We start from the raw sequence: 21,056 nt of genomic DNA, 5'->3' as shown, positions 1-21,056 counted from the left end.
TGGTCTTTTTATTGATTGTCAAGTTAATTGTGCAATCGGTTTCTCCAGCCTTGAGTCACGTGTAGATTATTGCCAAAGGTACTTGGAAGAGCAAGAAACTCTAAACAATCCTGGACAGGACAATTCTAACAGTGTACTGGAAGACCTATAAGATCTGAACAACCCCGGTAATTGCAATTTACTTAGGCACTTTTGAGGAGCGATGAACTCTGAATAAACCCAGACAAGTTGGTTTTACCTTTCTTGATGCTATTGTGAAAGAGATTACGTAATTATCTAAGATGATTGCTAAGCGTTTTTAGATGATTGAACAAAAATTCGACTTGTGTAGGATTTGAACTGGGTACTCCTAAAGATGAAGGAATTACTTTAAAATAGTTAAAATAAGTTAAAATTGTTAAAATTTTCACTATATCAAGTTTGGTTTAAAAAACAACCCTCCCTACTAGCCATTCTTGAACTTCTGAATTCAATCCATGGAATTTTTTTGAACCTGGACCTTTAGGAGACAGTAAAAAGAAATATTAAAACGAAAAACCTTATAAACATTGCCTTCAGATGGCTTATGAGCCTAGCCGTTAAGGCTGATCTTATTTTTTTATTCTGAAAAACTCTTGTTTTGGGGACTTAATATCTTCTTGAGACTTAGAATTTTTCTTTGGAACTTGGACTTTTTTTTTACTTGAAACTTTTTGTAACTTAGAATTTTTTCACCTAGAATTTTTGTATATAATTTTTTCGGAAAGAATTTTTGTGGAGACGGACAAAAAGACACAAATACAGACACATAAACACGGTCAGAGAGAAAAAGGACACATAGACACACGGACAGACAGACAAAAGACACAAAGACAGAGGGAGGAAAAAGAAACACAGACAGAAGCACAAAAAGACACATTAGTTTACTACCCAATAGTTTACTATCTATCTGTGTCTCTAAATCCAAAACGCCCTTACTACTTGCCTTTCCCGTATATTTTTTGGTAGGCGGTCATGTTTCATTGAGTAGTTAAACTGCATTTTAGGATTTTTTTTTTTACGATCTTGTAAAGCGGCTAGGAGGATTACGGAAATAAAACGGAAAAGAAATTCTGCTCAGATTAGGGATAGTGAATTTGTTTAAATATTTAGGCCTTCCTTCACAGCTTCCAATGCTTGAACAATTAGTAGCCTAGTATGAAGGCTAATCCTAAAGTAGAAACAATAGAACTAAGAAAGTTTGTGGTAGGATTGAACTTCTTCTTCAGAACTCTCCCTAAGTGTTAGCTTCTTGCAGTTATTATTACCCCTTCCTCTAACCCTTCCAATGAGGCAATATTTAACTATAGACTAAGTAAGAGGTCGGAGAATAGGACTTGGAAGTATGCATACATTTTTTTGGGTGGAGGGGTTCGAATTTTCTGCTGGAGGGATTTTCAATGAGGAGAGTATTCCATGGGGATAAGAATTCCCTGGGAAAGAATTTTCCAGGGGAAATTTTACAATGGCGGAATTTCCCAACAAAAATTCTTTTATTTATCTTTACTTTCGCTTTGCTCTTCTTCTTTGTTGACTCAATTTTACATGTTGCCCAAGGTGAATTTTCACCGAGATTGAATTGTCTAGATGATCTTTCCGTTCAGAGGAGGATTTTTCCTGGAGGCTTGAAACCAGATTTTCTGCCATTATTTAAATCACGATCAGAAATTAAATAAGATTTGTTTTTCAATTGAAAGTAAGGAGCAACACTAATACTTAAAAAGAATAGAAATTATTACATATATAAGGAAGGTTACCCACTCTACAACACCCCACTCTTTACAGTAAAGTTTAAATTGTGTCTCAATCCTTTACAAACGACTACTTAAACACAGGGGTCGTTTAATAAAAACAATTGAAAAGCTCTTTTTAAAAGTGCTAAGAAACTGTAATATGAAGAGCCAGGATTTGACAAGTGGACAACCCCCCCCCCATATATTTAAACACTTTTGTTCTCTGTAAGTTAGATGCTGTTCTTTCTTTCAGTTGAAAAAACTCATTTTTTATTTTAATTCCTGGTGTAAGTTCATGTCCGCTTGCTTGTAATTAATTTGGAGAAATCATTGCAGATGTTGTTGTTCTGTGTGTGAGTATGTGTTATCACCTTTTTATCGTTTATTTGCGCCATCGTTCTAGAAATAGGCGAAATAAGAGCCTCGTTTTCGGCTTTATAATAACAAAGATAATGTAGTGTAAATCGGAAGCAACAGAGTGTCAGGGTATATTTTAGCCATTTTCTTTTTTTTACTGTGAAAGTAATTTAAAGTTTTGCCGAAAGATTAACAATAAACGTTTTCAGCTAAGAGTTTGGATCTCGGGCTTTGGGTCTAGAATCTTGTTTGTAAAGCACTTGCTTCACTACGCGGATCTAAGTCCTGGTGGAATCTTAAAACAAAGCTACAACTAACTTGGGTTCCAAAGTTTCAAAGAGAGACTCAATTTCGTGTTTCCCTCTGATAATTCCTCAAATTTTGAAGACTTGTCCCAAATTTTAAGATTCAACACTGGGAGTCTTCGCTTCATCCATTGGCTTAAGAAAAAAAACTAGTTAAAATTATATGGAAGTGAATGATTGGCTTTTAAAAAGCTACTTCGAAGACCTAGAGTTGTTCCTGGACCGCTTGAAGAAATAGAGCGATCATTAAAAAACAGCAGTATATCTTTGATAATGCTTATTGATTAAAACCACACGGGATAAAATACAACAACATGATCTTCTTTTATATATATATATATATATATATATATATATATATATATATATATATATATATATATATATATATATATATATATATATATATTTATATTTATATTTATATATATATATATATATATATATATATATATATATATATATATATATATATATATATATATAAATATAAATATATATATATATATATATATATATATATATATATATATATATATATATATATATATATATATATTTATATATATATATACATACATATATATATATATATATATATATATATATATATATATATATATATATATATATATATATATAACGAACAGAAATTAAAAGTTAAAACGAACAGATTAAAACGAAATTAAAACGAAATTAAAACTTAAAACGAACAGAAATTACTCCTTATACGAAATGGGTTATCCCCTCCGCCATCCCTCACTCTTTACGCTAAAACTTTTAATTTTTTTAAAAAGCAGAATTGTGGCAAAGAGTCAAACTTTAGCGTAAAGAGCGAGGGGTTGCGGAGGGGACAACCCATTTCATATACGGAGTAATTTCTGTTCGTTTTAAGTTTTAATGTCGCTCTTTACTTTCAGTTAAACAAAACTAGTTTTTTATGTAATTTCTGAAAGTTTTTCAATTAATACATGTTTGTTTTTGGCTCTCCACACATAAATTTTTAAATGAAATTTGCATATTAATTCCTTTTTTGGCTAAATGGCTTTCTCTTAGTATTTATCAGACGATTTTGAGAAACAAGGGATGGGGAAGGAGGCCGAGTTGCCATGCAATTTTTCGGTTACATAAAAAGGCAACTATAAATTTTAATTTTTAACGAATTTTTTATAAGTAAAAATATACGTAACTTAAGAATTAACTTACGTAATAAACTTTTATATTCTTTAATTTTTATTATGTATATGAGGGGGTTTGTACCCTCGTTAATGCCTCGTTCTTTACACTAAATCGTAAGTTTTGTCCCAATTCTTTAAGAATGACCCCTGAATCAGAAAGCCCGTAGAATAAATAGTTGAAATTACTAAAAATACTGTAGCATAAAGAGCGAGGTATTTATCTCCTGCTAAATACCTCGCTCTTTATGCTAAAGTATTTTTATAACCCCTCATGTGCGTAATAATCTCGGTTCTTTTAAGTTTCAATGTTACTCTTTGCTTTCAATTGAAAAAACTTTTCCATGTTTATTTTTTGCATTGTTTTTTTTATAGTAATTTTAGAAAATCCTCCGCCCTTTTCATTGAATTTCTGTTCCCCCATGACATATTTCTCCAAAGAAAGATCCTCTGACATAGCCCCCTCCCCTCAACCCCACCCACAAAACCCAAAAAAAATCCCCTGAAAACGACTGTACACTTCCCAATAACCATTACTATATGTTACTGGTCGAAGTTTGTAACTTGCAGCCCCTCCCTCAGGGAGTGTGGGGGAGTAAGTCATTCCCAAATACATAGTTATTATAGTTTTTGACTATGCGGAACAAAATGGCTCTCTCAAAATTGTGATCTGTTGACTTCGGAGAAAAAATAAGCGTGGGAGGGGGCCTAGGTGCCCTCCAATTTTTTTGGTCACTTGAGAAGGGCACTAGAACTTTTCATTTCCGTTATAATGAGCCCTCTTGCGATATTCTAGGACCACTTGGTCGATGCGATGACCCCTGGGGAAAAGAAAAAAAACAAACAAATAAACACGCACCCGTGATTTGTCTTCGGCAAAATATACGAAACTCCATATTTTTGTAGATAGGAGCTTGAAAATTTTACTACTGGGTTCTCTGATACGCCAAATACGATGGTGTGATTTTTGTTAAGATTCTGTGACTTTTAGGGGGTGGTTTTCCCTATTTACTAAAATAAGGCAAATTTTTTCAGGTTTACTTTTACTTTTCAGGTGTAACTTTTGATGACCAAGACTAAATTTGATGAAACTTGTATATTTATAATCAGCATGAAAATCTGATTCTTTTGATGTATATTTTAGCATCAAAATTCTGTTTTTTAGAGTTTGGTTTACTATTGAGCCGGGTCGCTCCTTACTACAGTTCGTTACCACGAACTGTTTGATTAACAAGAACGTCATGAAGACCAATTCATATTGTCAATTAGGGTTGTTCTTCCAAAATAAGTACTTTTTACCAAAACTTATGTTTTATTTTAGTGCTTTTACTTTTACCAACACCGCTCTTTAGGATAGCAGTGAATCCTACCAAAAATTGACCATTCAGTTATCAGGTTTACGAAAACAGTAGCAATTTTCGTCAACCCTAAGATTGATAAGACACAGATGGTGAAAACTTCTACTTCAAAAACTTTCAACAAACTATTTAGGGGTAGATATTGACAAGTGCCTTAGCTTCATGGAATGCATTAAATGTGATAGTAGCAAGGTCGTAATAAATGTTGATATGACGAGAAATCTGAAGCATTTTTTCCCAAAAGATGTTATAGGATCACTTCTATTTCCTTTTGCTCGCCCGTATCTTCTATATAGTTGCATTGTAGTAAAGTACGTTTTTAGCCCACATTTATCCCCTTAGGAGTCTATAAAATAATGTCATACGTGCTCTAACTGGAGATAACCGTGAAATACCAGTTCGATGTAGATGCGACGAAGTGAAGATATTACCAATTGCTGGTCCATTTCCGTATTTGTAATGTTGGTTATACTTTTAAATATGCATGCACTTATTGCCTGAGTGTTTTAGTTCAATATTTACACGTAGTGTTTCTATTAATGCCGAACTAGATTCAGTGATTCAAAAATTCAGTAAATCCAGTTTCCATGTGCCTAGCTAGAGCACCACAGCTAATACAGTAACCCCGATTTATTGAAAGGCGATCTCTTTTCTCTGTAAGACATGTTAGTCCTATGGTGCCGGGAAGTTTACATCACACTATTTCAACAGCTGATGAAATACATCAGTGTTCCGATGGATGGTACAATTGTCCTGGATTCAGTAACCTTTTCTCTGACCTTCAGATCTTTTTCATAGAGTCGGAAAATCACTACTATTTTCACGCATAGGTACAAATTCAATATATTTCCATCAAAATTCAGCAATTATTCCTAATGATTGGGGACAGTAAACTCCTATTATGCAAATAGTTACTTTGAACATATGGTACAAGGCTCTTGGACACGTTAAAGTCATTTTTGTAATTCTCATCAAGTTTACTCCCTCTTTTGCTGGTCGTTTTATCTTTTCTTCAAAAATTGCATTAGTTTTCTGATATACCAATAATTTTTTATGGTGACATTGAATTTTATTTATTTGGAATCGCCACATTTTTTTTTTTTTTTTGTATATATCGTCATTCAAATTCAAAGTTTCTTTTTTAGATTCATCATTGCCACAAATTGCTCTTTATGCACGGTTTATTGCCACAATTCGAAGAAAGTCTGGGAAAAATACTTATATCAGCCAAATGTTGATCTTAGTTTCCCATGGAAGGAATAAAAATTGTATATTTCTTTCACTAACAGATGAAATGTACACAAAACAATGGAGAGCAAAGAATAAGAGAACTGACAGAGAAAGGGAACTAAATTAGGATGCTTAGTTTGACAGATAAAAGAGCTATTCTTGAAAGATCTTAGCTAAAAAAAAAAAAACAAGTAGACATGTCCTGCCCCCTCTTAGTGCTGAACTCCAAAATTTTAAAAAGGTGAAACAAGTATTAGTAGTGTTACAGGCTTTTAAAACTGAAACTGAGCTACCGGTACTAACAGAATCATTAAACTAGAGTCAAAAACTTTTTGTATGGATATATGTTATGTGTCCAGAATATGTGTCTGAACTCCTTTCTGTTCCTTTTTGCCTTTGCACAGAGAGGAGAGAATCTTTGTAAAGAGAATAAAAAATGTATAGGAGTAGAATCTCAGGTGATTTATCAAGGGTAGACTGATACTGCTCAGGTGATTTATCAAGGGTAGACTGATACTGCTACTTACAGCATACAGGCCATTTCATTAAAAAGCATTATGCTCTATACAAATATTCTTCAACACAATAACATCAATCGGCATTTTTTTCTTAAGAATTATTTGAAGTCCCAATCCAATATGGACAAAGTAGACCCATATCAAGCTTAAAATCTTGACAGGCAGAGGAGGCTGATTGATTTTAAATTGCAAAGATTATTGGAAATAGAAATCAACTTTATTTACCCTGCCAGACTCTTGCTGCCAAACTGCCGAAGCTGATTTTTCTTTTTAAAATAATTGTTATTTTCCATTTTTTAAAGCTTCCTATGTTCTTCAGTTCTGTGTCAAAGATTCTCAACAAACTTTGTCAACGAAGCTCAAGGGCAATCATTAGAATAATGAGGTATAGATCTGAATACGAATTGTTTTACCCATGGACAATTATATGTTACATGTTCAAGAGTTGATAAACCTGACAATCTATTTATATGTAGAGACAGTGGGATAGCGAAGAATGTTGTATATTCGCAAGATATAAGTATATAAGGCTTTGTATATGACATCATTATAAGATGACACTACAGACCGGGACACCAGGACACAAATGACGACCGGAACACAGGGAATATAAATGACGACCGGGACATTCAAAGAGAAATTACAGACCGAGATACCGGGACGCAAATGACGTCCGGGACACCGGGACACAGGGAATATAAATGACGACCGGGACACTCAAAGAGCAATTACAGACTGGGACACCGGGACACAAAAGACGACCAGGACACAGGGAATATAAATGACGACCGGGACACAACTACAACGGGGACGCCGGGGGGCACAGGGGGATATATAAATGACGACGGGGACACAGGGAATGTTCGATTAGCAATCATCATCAACAAAGCTCAAGGGCAATCATTAGAATCATGAGGTATCACTAAAAAAACTGAAAAAAGGTAAAAAACTAAAAACTAAAAAAAGACCAATTCAAAAACGAATGTATATACAGACTGGGACACCAGGACACATTGACGACCGGGACACCAAGACACCCGGGACACAAGGAATATAAGTGACGCTCGGGACACTCAAAGAGAAATCACAGACTGGGACACCAGAACACAAATGACGACCGGGACACAGGGAATATAAATGATGACCGGGACACAGGGACACAACTGCAACGGGGACGCCGGGGGGCACAGGGGGATATATAAATGACGACGGCAACAGAGGGAATGGTCGATTAGCAATCACCATCAACAAAGCTCAAGGGCAATCATTAGAATCATGAGGTATAGATCTGAATACGGATTGTTTAGACAGACAAATAAGTTGTCTGTGTGTGGATCTGTGGATCTGTGGATCAGGTGACGTCACACTAAATTATTTCACACTAATACAAAAGAAGAAAAAAACTAAAAAAGGTAAAAACTACAAAAAAAACTAAAAAGAAAAAAAACTAAAAAGCTAAAAAACTAAAAAAAACTAAAAAAAGGTAAAAATCTAATAACTAAAAAAAACTGAAAAAAATAAAAAAAGGCAAAAACTACAAAAAAAATAAAAACTAATAAAAAACTAAAAAAGCTAAAAAACTAAAAAAACTAAAAAAAAACTAAAAAAAGGTAAAAAACTAAAAAAAACTAAAAACTAAAAAAGAAAAAAACTAAAAAAAAGGAAAAAACTGAAAAATAAAAGAGAAAAAGAAAACTAAAAAAATATGAATAAATATATATAAAAATAAGTTGTTTGTGGGTTATGTCTGTCTGTCTGTCTGTCGAGTGACGTCGTGTTTGTCCGCATATGACGTCTGAATTATTTCACACTAATACAAAAGAAGAAAAAAAACTAAAAAAGGTAAAAACTACAAAAAAAACTAAAAAGAAAAAAAACTAAAAAAGCTAAAAAACTAAAAAAAACTAAAAAAAGGTAAAAACTAAAAAAAACTGAAAAAACTAAAAAAAGGCAAAAACTAAAAAAAAAAACTAAAAACTAATAAAAAAACTAAAAAAGCTAAAAAACTAAAAAAACTAAAAAAACTAAAAAAAGGTAAAAAACAAAAAAAAACTAAAAACTAAAAAAGAAAAAACTAAAAAAAAGGAAAAAACTGAAAAATAAGAGAAAAAGAAAACTAAAAAAATATTAATAAATATAAAAAATATAAATATAAATATAATATAAATTAGCAATCAACAAAGCACCGAGACACAAATGACGACCGGGACACAGGGAGTATAAATGACGACCAGGACATAAGTAAAAAAAAAAACTAAAAAAACTAAAAAAATGGTAAAAACTACAAAAAAACTAAAAACTAATAAAAAAACTAAAAAATCTAAAAATCTAAATAAACTAAAAAAGAAAAAAAAGAAAAAAGGAAAAAAATAAAGGAGAAAAACAAAACTAAAAAACGAATGTATATACAGACCGGGACACCGGGATACAAATGACGACCGGGACACAGGGAATATAAATGACGACCGGGACACAGGGACACAACTACAATGGGGACGCCGGGGGGCACAGGGGGATATAAATGACGACCGGGACACCGGGACACAAGGAATATAAATGACGCCCGGGACACTCAAAGAGAAATCACAGACTGGAACACCGGGACACAAATGACGACCGGGACACAGGGAATATAAATGACGACCGGGACACAGGGACATAACTACAAAGGGGACGCCGGGGTGCACAGGGGGATATATAAATGATGATGGCGACTCAGGGAATGGTCGATTAGCAATCACCATCAACAAAGCTCAAGGGCAATCATTAGAATCATGAGGTATAGATCTGAATACGGATTGTTTTCCCATGGACCATTATATGTTGCATGTTCAAGAGTCGGTAAACCTGAAAATCTATTTATATGCACAGACAATGGGACAGCAAAGAATGTTGTATATTCGCAAGTTTTACGTAGTTAAAAACATATATATATATATATATATATATATATATATATATATATATATATATATATATATATATATATATATATATATATATATATATATATATATATATATATATATATATATATATATATATATATATATATATATATATATATATATTCACAGGTGGGACATAGGGACACAACTACAATGGCGCGTAACGACTTACGCGCGCGGGGGGGCTTGGGGGGGGGGCGCGAAGCGCCCCCACCAACTAGGTGTTGGGGTGGCGCGAAGCGCCACCCCAACAGCTAGTATATATATATATATATATATATATATATATATATATATATATATATATATATATATATATATATATATATATATATATATATATATATATATATATATATATATTCACAGGTGGGACATAGGGACACAACTACAATGGCGCGTAACTAATATGGCGCGTAACGATTTACGCGCGCGGGGAGGGCTTGGGGGGGGCGCGAAGCGCCCCCACCAACTAGGTGTTGGGGTGGCGCTAAGCGCCACCCCAACAGCATATATATATATATATATATATATATATATATATATATATATATATATATATATATATATATATATATATATATATATATATATATATATATATATATATATATATATATATATATGTATATATATATATATATATATATTATATATATCATTGTAAGCTACTTTTGAATTTATAGGCTTTATTTGCAAGTGCCCACGCAAATGTTAATGATATGTTTGCTCCTGGATGGGTTTGCTGTTGGAACACCAAGAACCACGAATTCCCGGAGAGACAATGGAGGGTACCAATAGCACCGACAGCGTTGTCATTTTCAACTATTCAAGTCAACATGCTCTCTGTTGGATTATCAAATGGTGCCATCTTGATGCTAAATGTCTCTAATTCAAAAATTGTTGCTGGTAGCACAACGCGGTCAGTATCTAAACTAAGTTAAGCAGGTTTATTGCATTTAAGAAACTTGAGAATCAAAATAATCTTTTTTTCTTCTTTTTCTTCTAGGCAGACCTGTCTGCATGACAAAATTTAAAAAAAGACTATTTTGTTAGATTATGTAGTTTTTAAAATTTGCGTCTTTTTTCATGCCAGGATTCAGAACAACATCCATCAATGACTTGCACGAGTTTTTTATCTAATCAGGGGGAACAACTCAATTAGGACGTCTGTCTAGTTATCTGATAAACAGATGAAACTACGACTACAATAAAACCTTATAAAAAATAAACCCAACTTTTTATAAAAAAGTTTTCTTCTTGAGTTAATTATTAATTTGTAAAAGATTTCGGATTCCGAAATTCGAATTCCCTTAGGAATTCCCTGGGCAAGGAATCTATGTGCAGCAGTTCGGAAGCAAATAAGAAATCTGTTTTACCACCAAAACAACTAACATCAAGGGGGGGCATCATTCTGAAGTTTTATTTTCAGATCTGATCGTACTGACTACAGGAGGCAGTCAGAATCTTCTTTAATTTGTTTTCAGGATAATGATCGTTTTAAGAGGGAAAATTGCTTCAAAAAGTAAAACACAATCCCAAGCTGGATAAAAAATTTGACAATTAATGTATATATCTACTCATTTATTACGATAAATAGCTGTGGGCTTGAAAATGGCAGGCTTTCCCTTTATATTTTAACTATAATTTGAATAATTTTTTCAACATTTACAGGTTAGTTTCAAAGCATCGGGCTCCCGTAAAATTTCTATCTTGGCTGGACAATGATAAACCAGAGTTGCAAGTAATTAGCCTATCTGAAGATGGCACTACTAACCTATGGACTTTAAGATCTACTGGAGTAGAATGCGAACGTAGGTCATGTAGCTGCAGTTTGTTAGATAATGTTGTAAATCCAGGATATAAGTAATATGTAACGGTAACAGCTCTTGTTTTCACTGGAAATATAACTCACAGAAAGTCAATGCAAGAGTAACGATTATGCTAAGAAATAAGGTTTTTGTGCAGAGGAAGTCTCTTTGCACTTCTTGCGCAACAAATAACGCTGAAACTTTATATTCGGAAAGAATATTTTGTTGCACTGGAGTTGTCACCCAGTAATTTTGAAGCGCTTTTGCAGAGTTTGGAGGTTTTGATGTTTAAAAAACGCGTATTATGACCGTTTAAAACAGATTTATAAAAACCATGGTCCTCTTCCATCTCATTCAATTCAATACTTCCCTCTTTACACCCTAGCTGGAAGTTCTCATTTTTCTGAAATCTTTTCTTACGACATCCTTCCACCCCAACTGAGGACCACTTGCTTTTCGTTTGTCCCAAGAAAGTTGGCCGAATAGGACGGTTTTTTCAATTTCTCATCCTTCAGACCGTGTCCTAGCGACCTCAACTTTTTTCTCATTATAGCCCTAGAAAACGGGATTGAACCCCAATTTTCGTACAGCCTACTGTTTCAGACACAGTCAAAACGGTAAGTATGGTAACTTTCTTCAAACTTTTTTCAACTGTTAAAAAAAATCCTGGGCCATGGCTATTCTACTTCAAATATTATCATTACACCAACCGTCTTTACCAATAATACAACCCAGGTAAGTGAAGCTGTTTACTTCATCAGTCCTCTCGCTACCCAACATTACCTTTTCATCTTCGATTATTCCTAGCCTTAGCGAGTTCAGTTTTTTCCCATTAATTAGTATTTTGGTAAATTTAGCTTATTCATTTTTGAACTGAAAGATAAAATACAAAAGAAGTGCTTATAAAATGTTTTTAATCAATTTTGCATTTAAAATTCCAAGGTGCTATTTAAGTTTTTATAGCAAGGATAGTTTTCAAATTTCAATAAAAAATTATCATCATAGAAATAGAAACGCCAGAACAAATTAAAAAAAAAATTCAAATCCAACATTCAAAACTGAATTACAAAACCTGTTCAACGTTTTAAATATGTCGCAGAAACATAAAATCTAAACGACTAAAATTTTTCAAAGCACAAGCATCAATAATTTGTAAGATTTACTTAAGAAGTGTCTTCTTCTCAATGATTAGGTGTAGCTAAAAAAAAAAACTTGACCTTAAAATATGTAAAAGCTCAAATCTCATTTAATGCTCACTATTTGACTTTCCAGCATAGATTTTACATGATCATACATATATTTGAACCAGCTATAAACTTATTTTATTCTAAGAGAACACCAATTGAGATTATGATTCGGTGTTTCTACATTTAATACTGAAACCACACTATCTTCTTAGCTTTTACAATAGCATTGGCGAGCTGAGCATCGTATTCTCCATATTTAGGTTTAACTAAAAAAAAAACCAGAAAACTGGCTTAAAAGATATTCAAAGCCCTTGAGCGCCATTCGATGTTAATTGTTAGCCTTCTGCCTATTTAAACATTTTAACAATTTTACTGAACTTTTCTTACAGTTGTCATGACCTTGAAGTGTGTAAAGATGCTTCCTCTGGCATCTTGCCAGCCACCAGCAGCTAGATTTAGCAGTCAATATACCTTCCCAAGCATGGGCATAACATTTGAAAGGGACCCTTCAGACGATACCCAATACTGGTTAGGTACAGGAGACGGATGTATATATCATGTAAGTAATAATTATTTACTTTTTATACTAATCTCAATTTACGTAGAATAAGTATCATTTACAGTACATAAAATACTGTCAAATACATAAAGTACGGAAAATATGCAAAATACTAATATTGACCAAATTGACAATTTTATTTTAAAAAATGAGTGAAAACAGAAAACAAAAACAAGGCATAAGGGCGTCAGAAAAATCTTGAAGATGGGGGGTCACCCCTCCAGTCCCTCTGGATCCGCCTGTCCATAGGCGTAGTTAAGTCACAACTCTAATTAATTACAATTTAAGCACATCCAAATAAAATTTGATGGGGATTTGTAGATCTCCAATCCTTAATTTATGGGCCTGACCCTCCCCTGTCTTGTTCCTTCAAGGACGCATAGGGCCCAAGAAAACCTTTCAAATATTCTTTCGCACAAGAAACTAACTGCCAAAATGTCCAGTAGAAATTTATTAGTCTGACATTCGTCTAAAAGATATTCTCTTTCATTTAAATATAAAAGACATTTTTAAAGCATATTCTAATATATTTAAAGAATAGATGACTTTGGGAAACTATGAAATGCCGTTTTTAATACAAGGCTTTGAAATATTGACTTGTTCCGTAGCAGAGGTGTGGATTTATTAAGCACCACTGCTTTATGCAAGTCGCTGTCTGCAAATTTTATTAATCAAATTTTGGAAAATTTAAGAATAGTAGTGACGTCATTGTCCTTCATCTTTTTGCAAAGAACACTGTCAAAACAAAGACGGAAAAATTAAGCTCAAGAAAAGGTACCTTCACGAATTGAAATTGATAAATCCAAGACATCCCTAAAAATCGATGTACACTTGTAAAAAGTCATAGAAATTCCCAAAATCCCTAAATGAAAAAGTCCACCCCAAGGAGGTTTGAAAAATCTCCAATTTAAGGAGTAAAACGATAACAATCCGTTCCAAAAGCATATGCATGGCAACAAAGAGGCATGGGGTAGTTACATTTTTTTTTCAAGGCCCATAAGGTAAATTGGTGTAAGATTGATCTGCTGCTTGATATTGGCCACATTTTGATTATATATCGCAATACAACTATGACAGCTCATTTTCAATAAATTAGCATCCAAATTTTTCCTGTCATTGTTTTGAAGGAAAAAACTGTACAATATAGAACAAATACTATCTGAATAAAACAAAACGCACTTACAAAAGAAAGACATTGAAGCCACATCAAAGCTGATACTAGTAAAAGGAGAATGATGGACTTGTATCTGTTGAATCTTTGGTAATTTGTATGGTGAGTTAGGGATTAAAAACTATTTGACCCACTTACGGTGCAAGGTGTGGCAACTACTCAGAACCAGAAAATTTCTAAAAAAAATCGAATATTTGATATGCTTAGTACATAATACAGTAGGGCTACAGCAGCCATTTCTTTGCCAGTGATAACTAATCAATTTTTCTCCTTAAAAATCGATTTGAGCAAAAATCAAGTCCGCACGAACTGGGCCTAGGTTAGCTTGAGAAAATCTTGACAGGTTAAACAGGCTTAGTTGAATTTAAGATTGTAGGCCTCTTCTTTCTTTGCCCTCCTCACATTTTAAAATACCTGAAACAACAAGTATGAAGCAGTTTTGGGTCAAATAAAGTCACCAAACCCTAGATGGCACTGGGGATCTCTTACAAAACTAGTGTTGGTTTCTACTATCACATGTTTCCATTATCTTTGCACTATTGGTAATGGAAGTAACAAAGTAACAAAGCCTTATGCTATCTTATGCAAAGTCTTATGCTACAGGTCTAATAACCACTGCACCGAGTACTTTGCAACAGAGAAATGTAAGCGCTTCTCAAGGAAGTGAAAAAAGGGCAAAAAAGTTTGGAACATAACTGGAAATTGATTACATTTCCATGTACATTTTAGTGCTCACTTCTTCATATGGATAAACCTCTGAAAATGATGGCAAATCACATTGGTCCAGTAACCGCGCTAGCATGGAGCATAAAAGATGGTTACACACTGATCAGTGGTGGCTGGGATGGCAAGTTGTTAGCACATACATTTTATAATGGATGTCATAAAGTTCAATCTATAGGAAATATAGAGGTAGGTCTACGTCCAATTAGTAGCCCAAATTTATATTGATGAAAAGTTTTAATGCAAAAAAATTTCTTTAATGGAGGAGAAAAAAAAAAAGATATTCACTACCTCCGATGCAAAAGAATTGTTCAAAATGGTGGACTGTAATTCTCCCAAATGGGTTTTTTGCTATGATCATTCCTATGGTGCAGTTTTCATTTTGATCCGACACCCTTTTTAACAGGTTTCAGGCTATTTTCTTAAATAAGCATAAATGTTTCTTCACAACAAACTTCCACCATTAAGATTAATCATAATAAAAGGTACATTACAGAATCAGCTTCAATTGGCAGTTCTTCCTCACTTGGTATTTCTTTTTTCAAAACATATTTTGAAATTTTAAGTCCAAGTATTATTGGACTTATAAATAAGTGGACTTATAAATAATTCCATGATACTTTAGTACTATGGACTAAAGTTCCTTCTGTACTGATTCTGGCGGATGCCACAGCCATGATGAACTCTATACCAGCAAATAGGTGTGTCATTTGTGTTTTAATAACGATTTGATCCCCTAAAAAGACAAAATTAGGGAACCTGAAAGGTTGCAAGACCTAAGTTTAGCAGCGTTTTGTATATTTGACTTCTTAACCATAGATGTTTTGAGCAAGGACTATTTTCATTATATTGAAATCAATAATATTAAGGATAAAAAAAAGAAATCAATGATAAAAAGATTCTATCCAACCATTTCTGTTGGCAAGCAAAGGACAAATGAAGCATTTGAAAATTCAAACAGTTTTGATTGCATTTGAAAATGCAAACAATTTTCAGTATCTTAAAAAGTAAACAAGATATTAACAAATAGACCATAGTAATCAAATTGGTTAGTTCATTATAGGAAAATTTAACTAGCTTCCTATAAAAATGAAAAACTTCGAGTGGAAATCGGCGCTATTGTCGACAAGAAAAATCACTAGTTCCATTTAGCTGTTCCATTTAGCGAGTTTTTTAATTTAAAATAACATTCTCAATAACCCAAGCATCCTACTGTTTCTTTTCAGTATATTCTCTAAGGCTAATCTGACTCTTATACATGATTAAATAAAAAAAAAGTTTTTTTAAATGAAAGTAAGGAGCGACATTAAAACTTAAAACAACAGAAATTACTCCGTGTATGAAAAGGGATGTTTCCTTCTCAACCCCCCCCCCCTCTTTACGCTCAATTTTGACTCTTTCTCTCAATTTTACTTTATTAAACAGTAAAAAAGTTTAGCGTAAAGAGAGGGGCGTTGAGAAGGGAACAGCCCCTATCATACACGGAGTACTTTCTGTTAGTTTTTAGGTTTTAATGTCGCTCCTTACTTTCAGTTAAAAAACTATTTTTTTTTTATTTAATTTTTGAATGTTTTTGAATTAATGCATGTTTGATTTTGGCTCTCGGCACATGAATTATTAAAACGAAATTTGCATATTAATTTTTTTTTTGGCTAAATGGCTTTCTCTTAGTTTTGATCAGACGATTTTGAGAAAAAAGGGGTGAGGGAGGAGGTCTAGTTGCCCTCCAATTTTTTGGTTACTTGGAAAGGCAACTAGAACTTTTTATTTTTAACGAACGTTTTTATTAGTAAAAAATATACGTAACTTAAGAATTAACTTACGTAACGAACTGTTATATTCTTATATTTTTATTATGTATATGGGGGGGGGGGGGGTTTGTCCCCTCGTTAATACCTCACTCTTTACACTAAAGCTTAAATTTTGTCCCAACTCTTTAAGAATAACCCCTGAATCAGAAAGGCCGTAAAATAAATAGTTGAAATTACTAAAAATACTTTAGCGTAAAGAGCGAGGTATTTAGCAGGAAATGAACTCCTCATATGCGTAATAATCTCTGTTAGTTTTAAGTTTTAATTTTGCTCCTTACTTTCAGTTGAAAAAACTTTTTCACGTTTATTTTTTCGTTGTTTTTTTTTTATAATAATGCTAGAAAATCCTGCGTCCCCCTTCATTGAATTTCTCTTCCCCCATGACATAATTCCTCCAAGGAAAGATCCTCCCACATAGCCTCCTACCCTCAACTCTCCCCCCAAACCAAAATGACCCCCCTGAAAGACGTCTGTACACTTCCCAATAAACATTACTGTATGTAAACACTGGTCAAAGTTTGTAACTTGCAGTCCCTCCTCGGGGACTGTGGGGGAGTAAGTCATCCCAAAGACATAATTATAATGGTTTTTGACTATGCTGAACAAAATGGCGATCTCAAAATTATAATCCATTGACCTTTGAAAAAAATGAGCGTGGGAGGGGGCATAGGTTCCCTCCAATTTTTTCGGTCACTTAAAAAGGGTACTAGAACTTTTCATTTCCGTTAGAATGAGCCCTCTTGCGACATTCTAGGACCACTCAGTCGATACAATGTCCCCTGGAAAAAAAAATAATAAACACGCACCCGTGATTGGTCTTCTGGCAAAAATACGAAGTTCCACATTTTTGTAGATAGGAGCTTGAAACTTTTGAAGTAGGGTTCTTTGATACGCTGAACGCGATGTTGTGATTTTCGTTAAGATTCTATGACTTGTAGGGGGTGTTTCCCCATATTTTCAAAATAAGGCAAATTTTCTCAGGCTCGTAACTTTTGATGACAAAGACTAAATTTGATGAAAACTATATATTTAAAATCAGCATAAAAATCCGATTTTTTTGGTATCTTTTAGTATCAAAATTCTGTTTTCTAGAGTTTTGTTTACTATTGAGCCGGGTCGCTCCTTATTACAATTCGTTACCACGAACTGTTTGATAATGGTAGATGATAAAAACTTTACCTAAGCTGTGGATGTCAGGTCTTGAATTTGTTTAAACGATAATTTTGATAGGACCTGTGCCTGTCATTATCAGGTTCAAATTTGAACCTGATGATGAAAGGCATAGGTTCCGTCAAAACTATCGTTTAAACAAATTCAAGACCTGACATCCATAGCTTAGATAAGCTTACTATTGTATCAAACACTGAGAAAACAGAATTTTGTCCCCAGTAGCCCTACCAACTTAAAATCGATCAGTTTACTTAACCTGCAAAGACAACCAGCCAACTTTGGCCTATTTTGTGTCGACTCGATTTTGACTTGAAGTAGCTCTTAAAATAACTATCATTTAATTAGAAAGTTCCATTTTAATCCAATTATATTGTACATTGATCATATCAAATATCTGCTTTTCTTTGAAATTTTCAACTTTTTATTGAGATCATAAGGCACAAATGTCACTCTAAGTTGCGTAGTGGCACTAGTTCGTATTCTTTTCTTCTGTTACACCTCCAGCTTACAAGTTTAGTTTCACCCTAATGTTCAATCATATATTCAATAGTTGATGGGAAAAAAAAATGTGCATCCACTTAACTAAATTACTAAGCAGAAACTACTGCATCGATGAAGCTGATATCCTAAAAAGCTGAGGGCAAACCCTCAGAGAGTTATATTTGTTTCGAATTTTATAACAAATCGAAAATTCCAGTGTGAACAAATCTAAGTAAATGTGTTTTAACTGTAAACTTTATTTAAGGGCCAGATCATTGACCTGGAATGGTCCCCACACAATCCAATGGAATTTATATGCTTAAAGGCAAATAAACTTCAACTTTGGAACATTTCAACTGACATTCTGAAACCTCGTATTGAGGTATCTCTGAGTGAAAAGTATAACTGTATGACTTTCCATGGGCTTACAAAGGTAAGTTCTTTCCTAACAAAAAAAAAAATTGGCTGTCAGCAAAGGGGGCACAAGCCAATTGTAAACTAAAACCAAGTTAGTAGTATCCTAGGGGGGGGGGCTATTGAGAGAAAACAGAGCCTATAAATAGGAATATACGCCAGAAAGGGCCTAAGAACCCATGCCCCCCTCTGGATCTTAAGACGGAGACGACTTTCTTATATCTTCTTGAGATTTCATATGACTCCCATATTTTTGTGCTTTTAGAGTTTGGACCTGAAATGAATTAAGCATAAAATAAGCGTAACATACAAAAAAAAGGCATAGAACAACAAACAGCATAAATCATATTGAATAGTAAAGGAAAATGTTAAACAGAGGAATTGAAAAATGTTGGAAAAGAAAAAAAAGAAGACGCTGCAGAGGATTAATTGAATCCACGCCAGAATTATTTAATTAGGAATATAAGCTATATGCAAAAACCTACATTACGCAGGTAACTTAAGGACTTATGAGAGACTTTAGTTTTTAAAAGAACATTCTGTTTGTTTTTGCTGTATGTCAGTTTGTGTTTTTAGCCAAAGCGCTTTTTTTTCATTGCAAAAGTTCTGTAATTTTTGAGGGATATTTCTGAACTTCTGAGTTCAAGACATATAGGGCAATCTAATGAATCAGTTTATTTGTGATAATTTTCAAGACATATTCACAGGTTACATATCTACGAAACAATACATTTTTATTTGTTTTAATCGTTGACTTTGCTCTTTACTTCCATGGGAAGAACTTTATAATTTTTACATGTGATTTTTGTTCGCTTTGTTTTTTTTTATTTTTTTAAGAAACACAATAAATCTTACTTGTCAAAAAAAAAAATTAAGTTACGACCACGCTAGGGAGCTCTGCAATTCTGATACGTCAACATCAAATAAATACTAATTTGGTCCACATTGGAAATTTGTTGAAAAGTATTAGATATAATACTAATCTAAATTAATTCTTATCGGGAGCCCGGGCCCCAGCACTTAGCACTCGGCAGATTTATATATATATTTGATTCTCTAACTCCGTTTCAAGTCATTCCTTAGTTACAAGTCAAGAAGTGTCAAATATCAATTTAGTTAAGAAGTTTTGGCGTGAATTCCTCCTTTGTGGTAATGCATCAAAGAATTATTCGTTTTATAGGATTTATTTTCTCCCGGGACTCGTTTTGACTCTCACTATTGCTTCTCTTATACTTAGGTAGAAACCTTACTTATATTTAGTGGCAAAATATGTAGAACTATGTCACAAAGATAGGAGTTCCGAGGCGTAAATTGTCACTGATATCTTCGAGAAGCTGTAGATGAAAATTCTATTATAATGAAATATCATCCACGTGTAAAATAAATAAAACAGCTAACTTTTTCAAACTAAAACAAAGAGTAACACTCAAAACTTATAATATAAAAGTGAACGTTCCCTCTTTAGCCCACCACTCTCTAACTACGGTTTTTGGTGCTATAATGACAGTATTTGTTAGTGCAACCAACTTAAAATTAAATATTTGAACTTAATATAACATTCAATAGTACTCAAATAACAATCAATATTAACCAATAAAAACACATACGGGAATGACCTGGGATATTACTTGGAAGGAGAGGGGCTACTACGGAAAATATCCTCTTAGCTATAAAATATCAAAAGTGTGTACTCGTATGCAATTTTGATAGCTTTTTAGGGAGGGGAAGGGTCTGAACATAGAGCCCCTAAGAGAACAAGATCACTAGATGATCAGTCTTATACTGTCTACTGAGAAACATCATTTGATGTTTCTCTGTCAAAATTAAGGGTAAGCAGAGAATAGATATGGTACTCGGGTTCACTTCCATCTTCTGAGACAAAACAAAAGGCAAAAGAAAAAACAAATATGAGGCACGATTGCCTAATGACATCATGAAAAAAAACTGTGTCAAATCCTACCTCTAGATTCACACTTCTTGCCGCGTACATATACGGACCAACAGAAGACGTTTTTGCATACTAAATATACGTAGTTTTAAGTATGATTTTCAGTTGTTGTTTCTCTGTAAACAGATTTCACACATGTT

The 21,056-nt window shown here is 33.5% G+C and overlaps 1 protein-coding gene across 1 annotated transcript in view; it reads left to right on the top strand.

Moving 5' to 3' along the window:
• The window catches only part of LOC136037781 (dynein axonemal intermediate chain 4-like), a 34,664-nt gene that overhangs the window by 11,364 nt on the left and 2,244 nt on the right, over positions 1 to 21,056 (top strand). Inside the window, exons 5-9 of the mRNA XM_065720615.1 lie at positions 10,329 to 10,564; positions 11,317 to 11,456; positions 13,030 to 13,199; positions 15,100 to 15,282; positions 18,820 to 18,987. Of these exons, the coding sequence (XP_065576687.1) occupies positions 10,329 to 10,564; positions 11,317 to 11,456; positions 13,030 to 13,199; positions 15,100 to 15,282; positions 18,820 to 18,987 (897 nt within the window). The remainder of the gene's footprint in view (positions 1 to 10,328; positions 10,565 to 11,316; positions 11,457 to 13,029; positions 13,200 to 15,099; positions 15,283 to 18,819; positions 18,988 to 21,056) is intronic.

The sequence above is a fragment of the Artemia franciscana genome, chromosome 2, assembly GCF_032884065.1.
Source record: "Artemia franciscana chromosome 2, ASM3288406v1, whole genome shotgun sequence".
In the NCBI taxonomy this organism is placed as follows: domain Eukaryota; kingdom Metazoa; phylum Arthropoda; class Branchiopoda; order Anostraca; family Artemiidae; genus Artemia; species Artemia franciscana.
The sequence above is the reverse complement of the archived record's forward strand: the minus strand, read 5'-3'. Positions and strand labels throughout refer to the sequence as shown.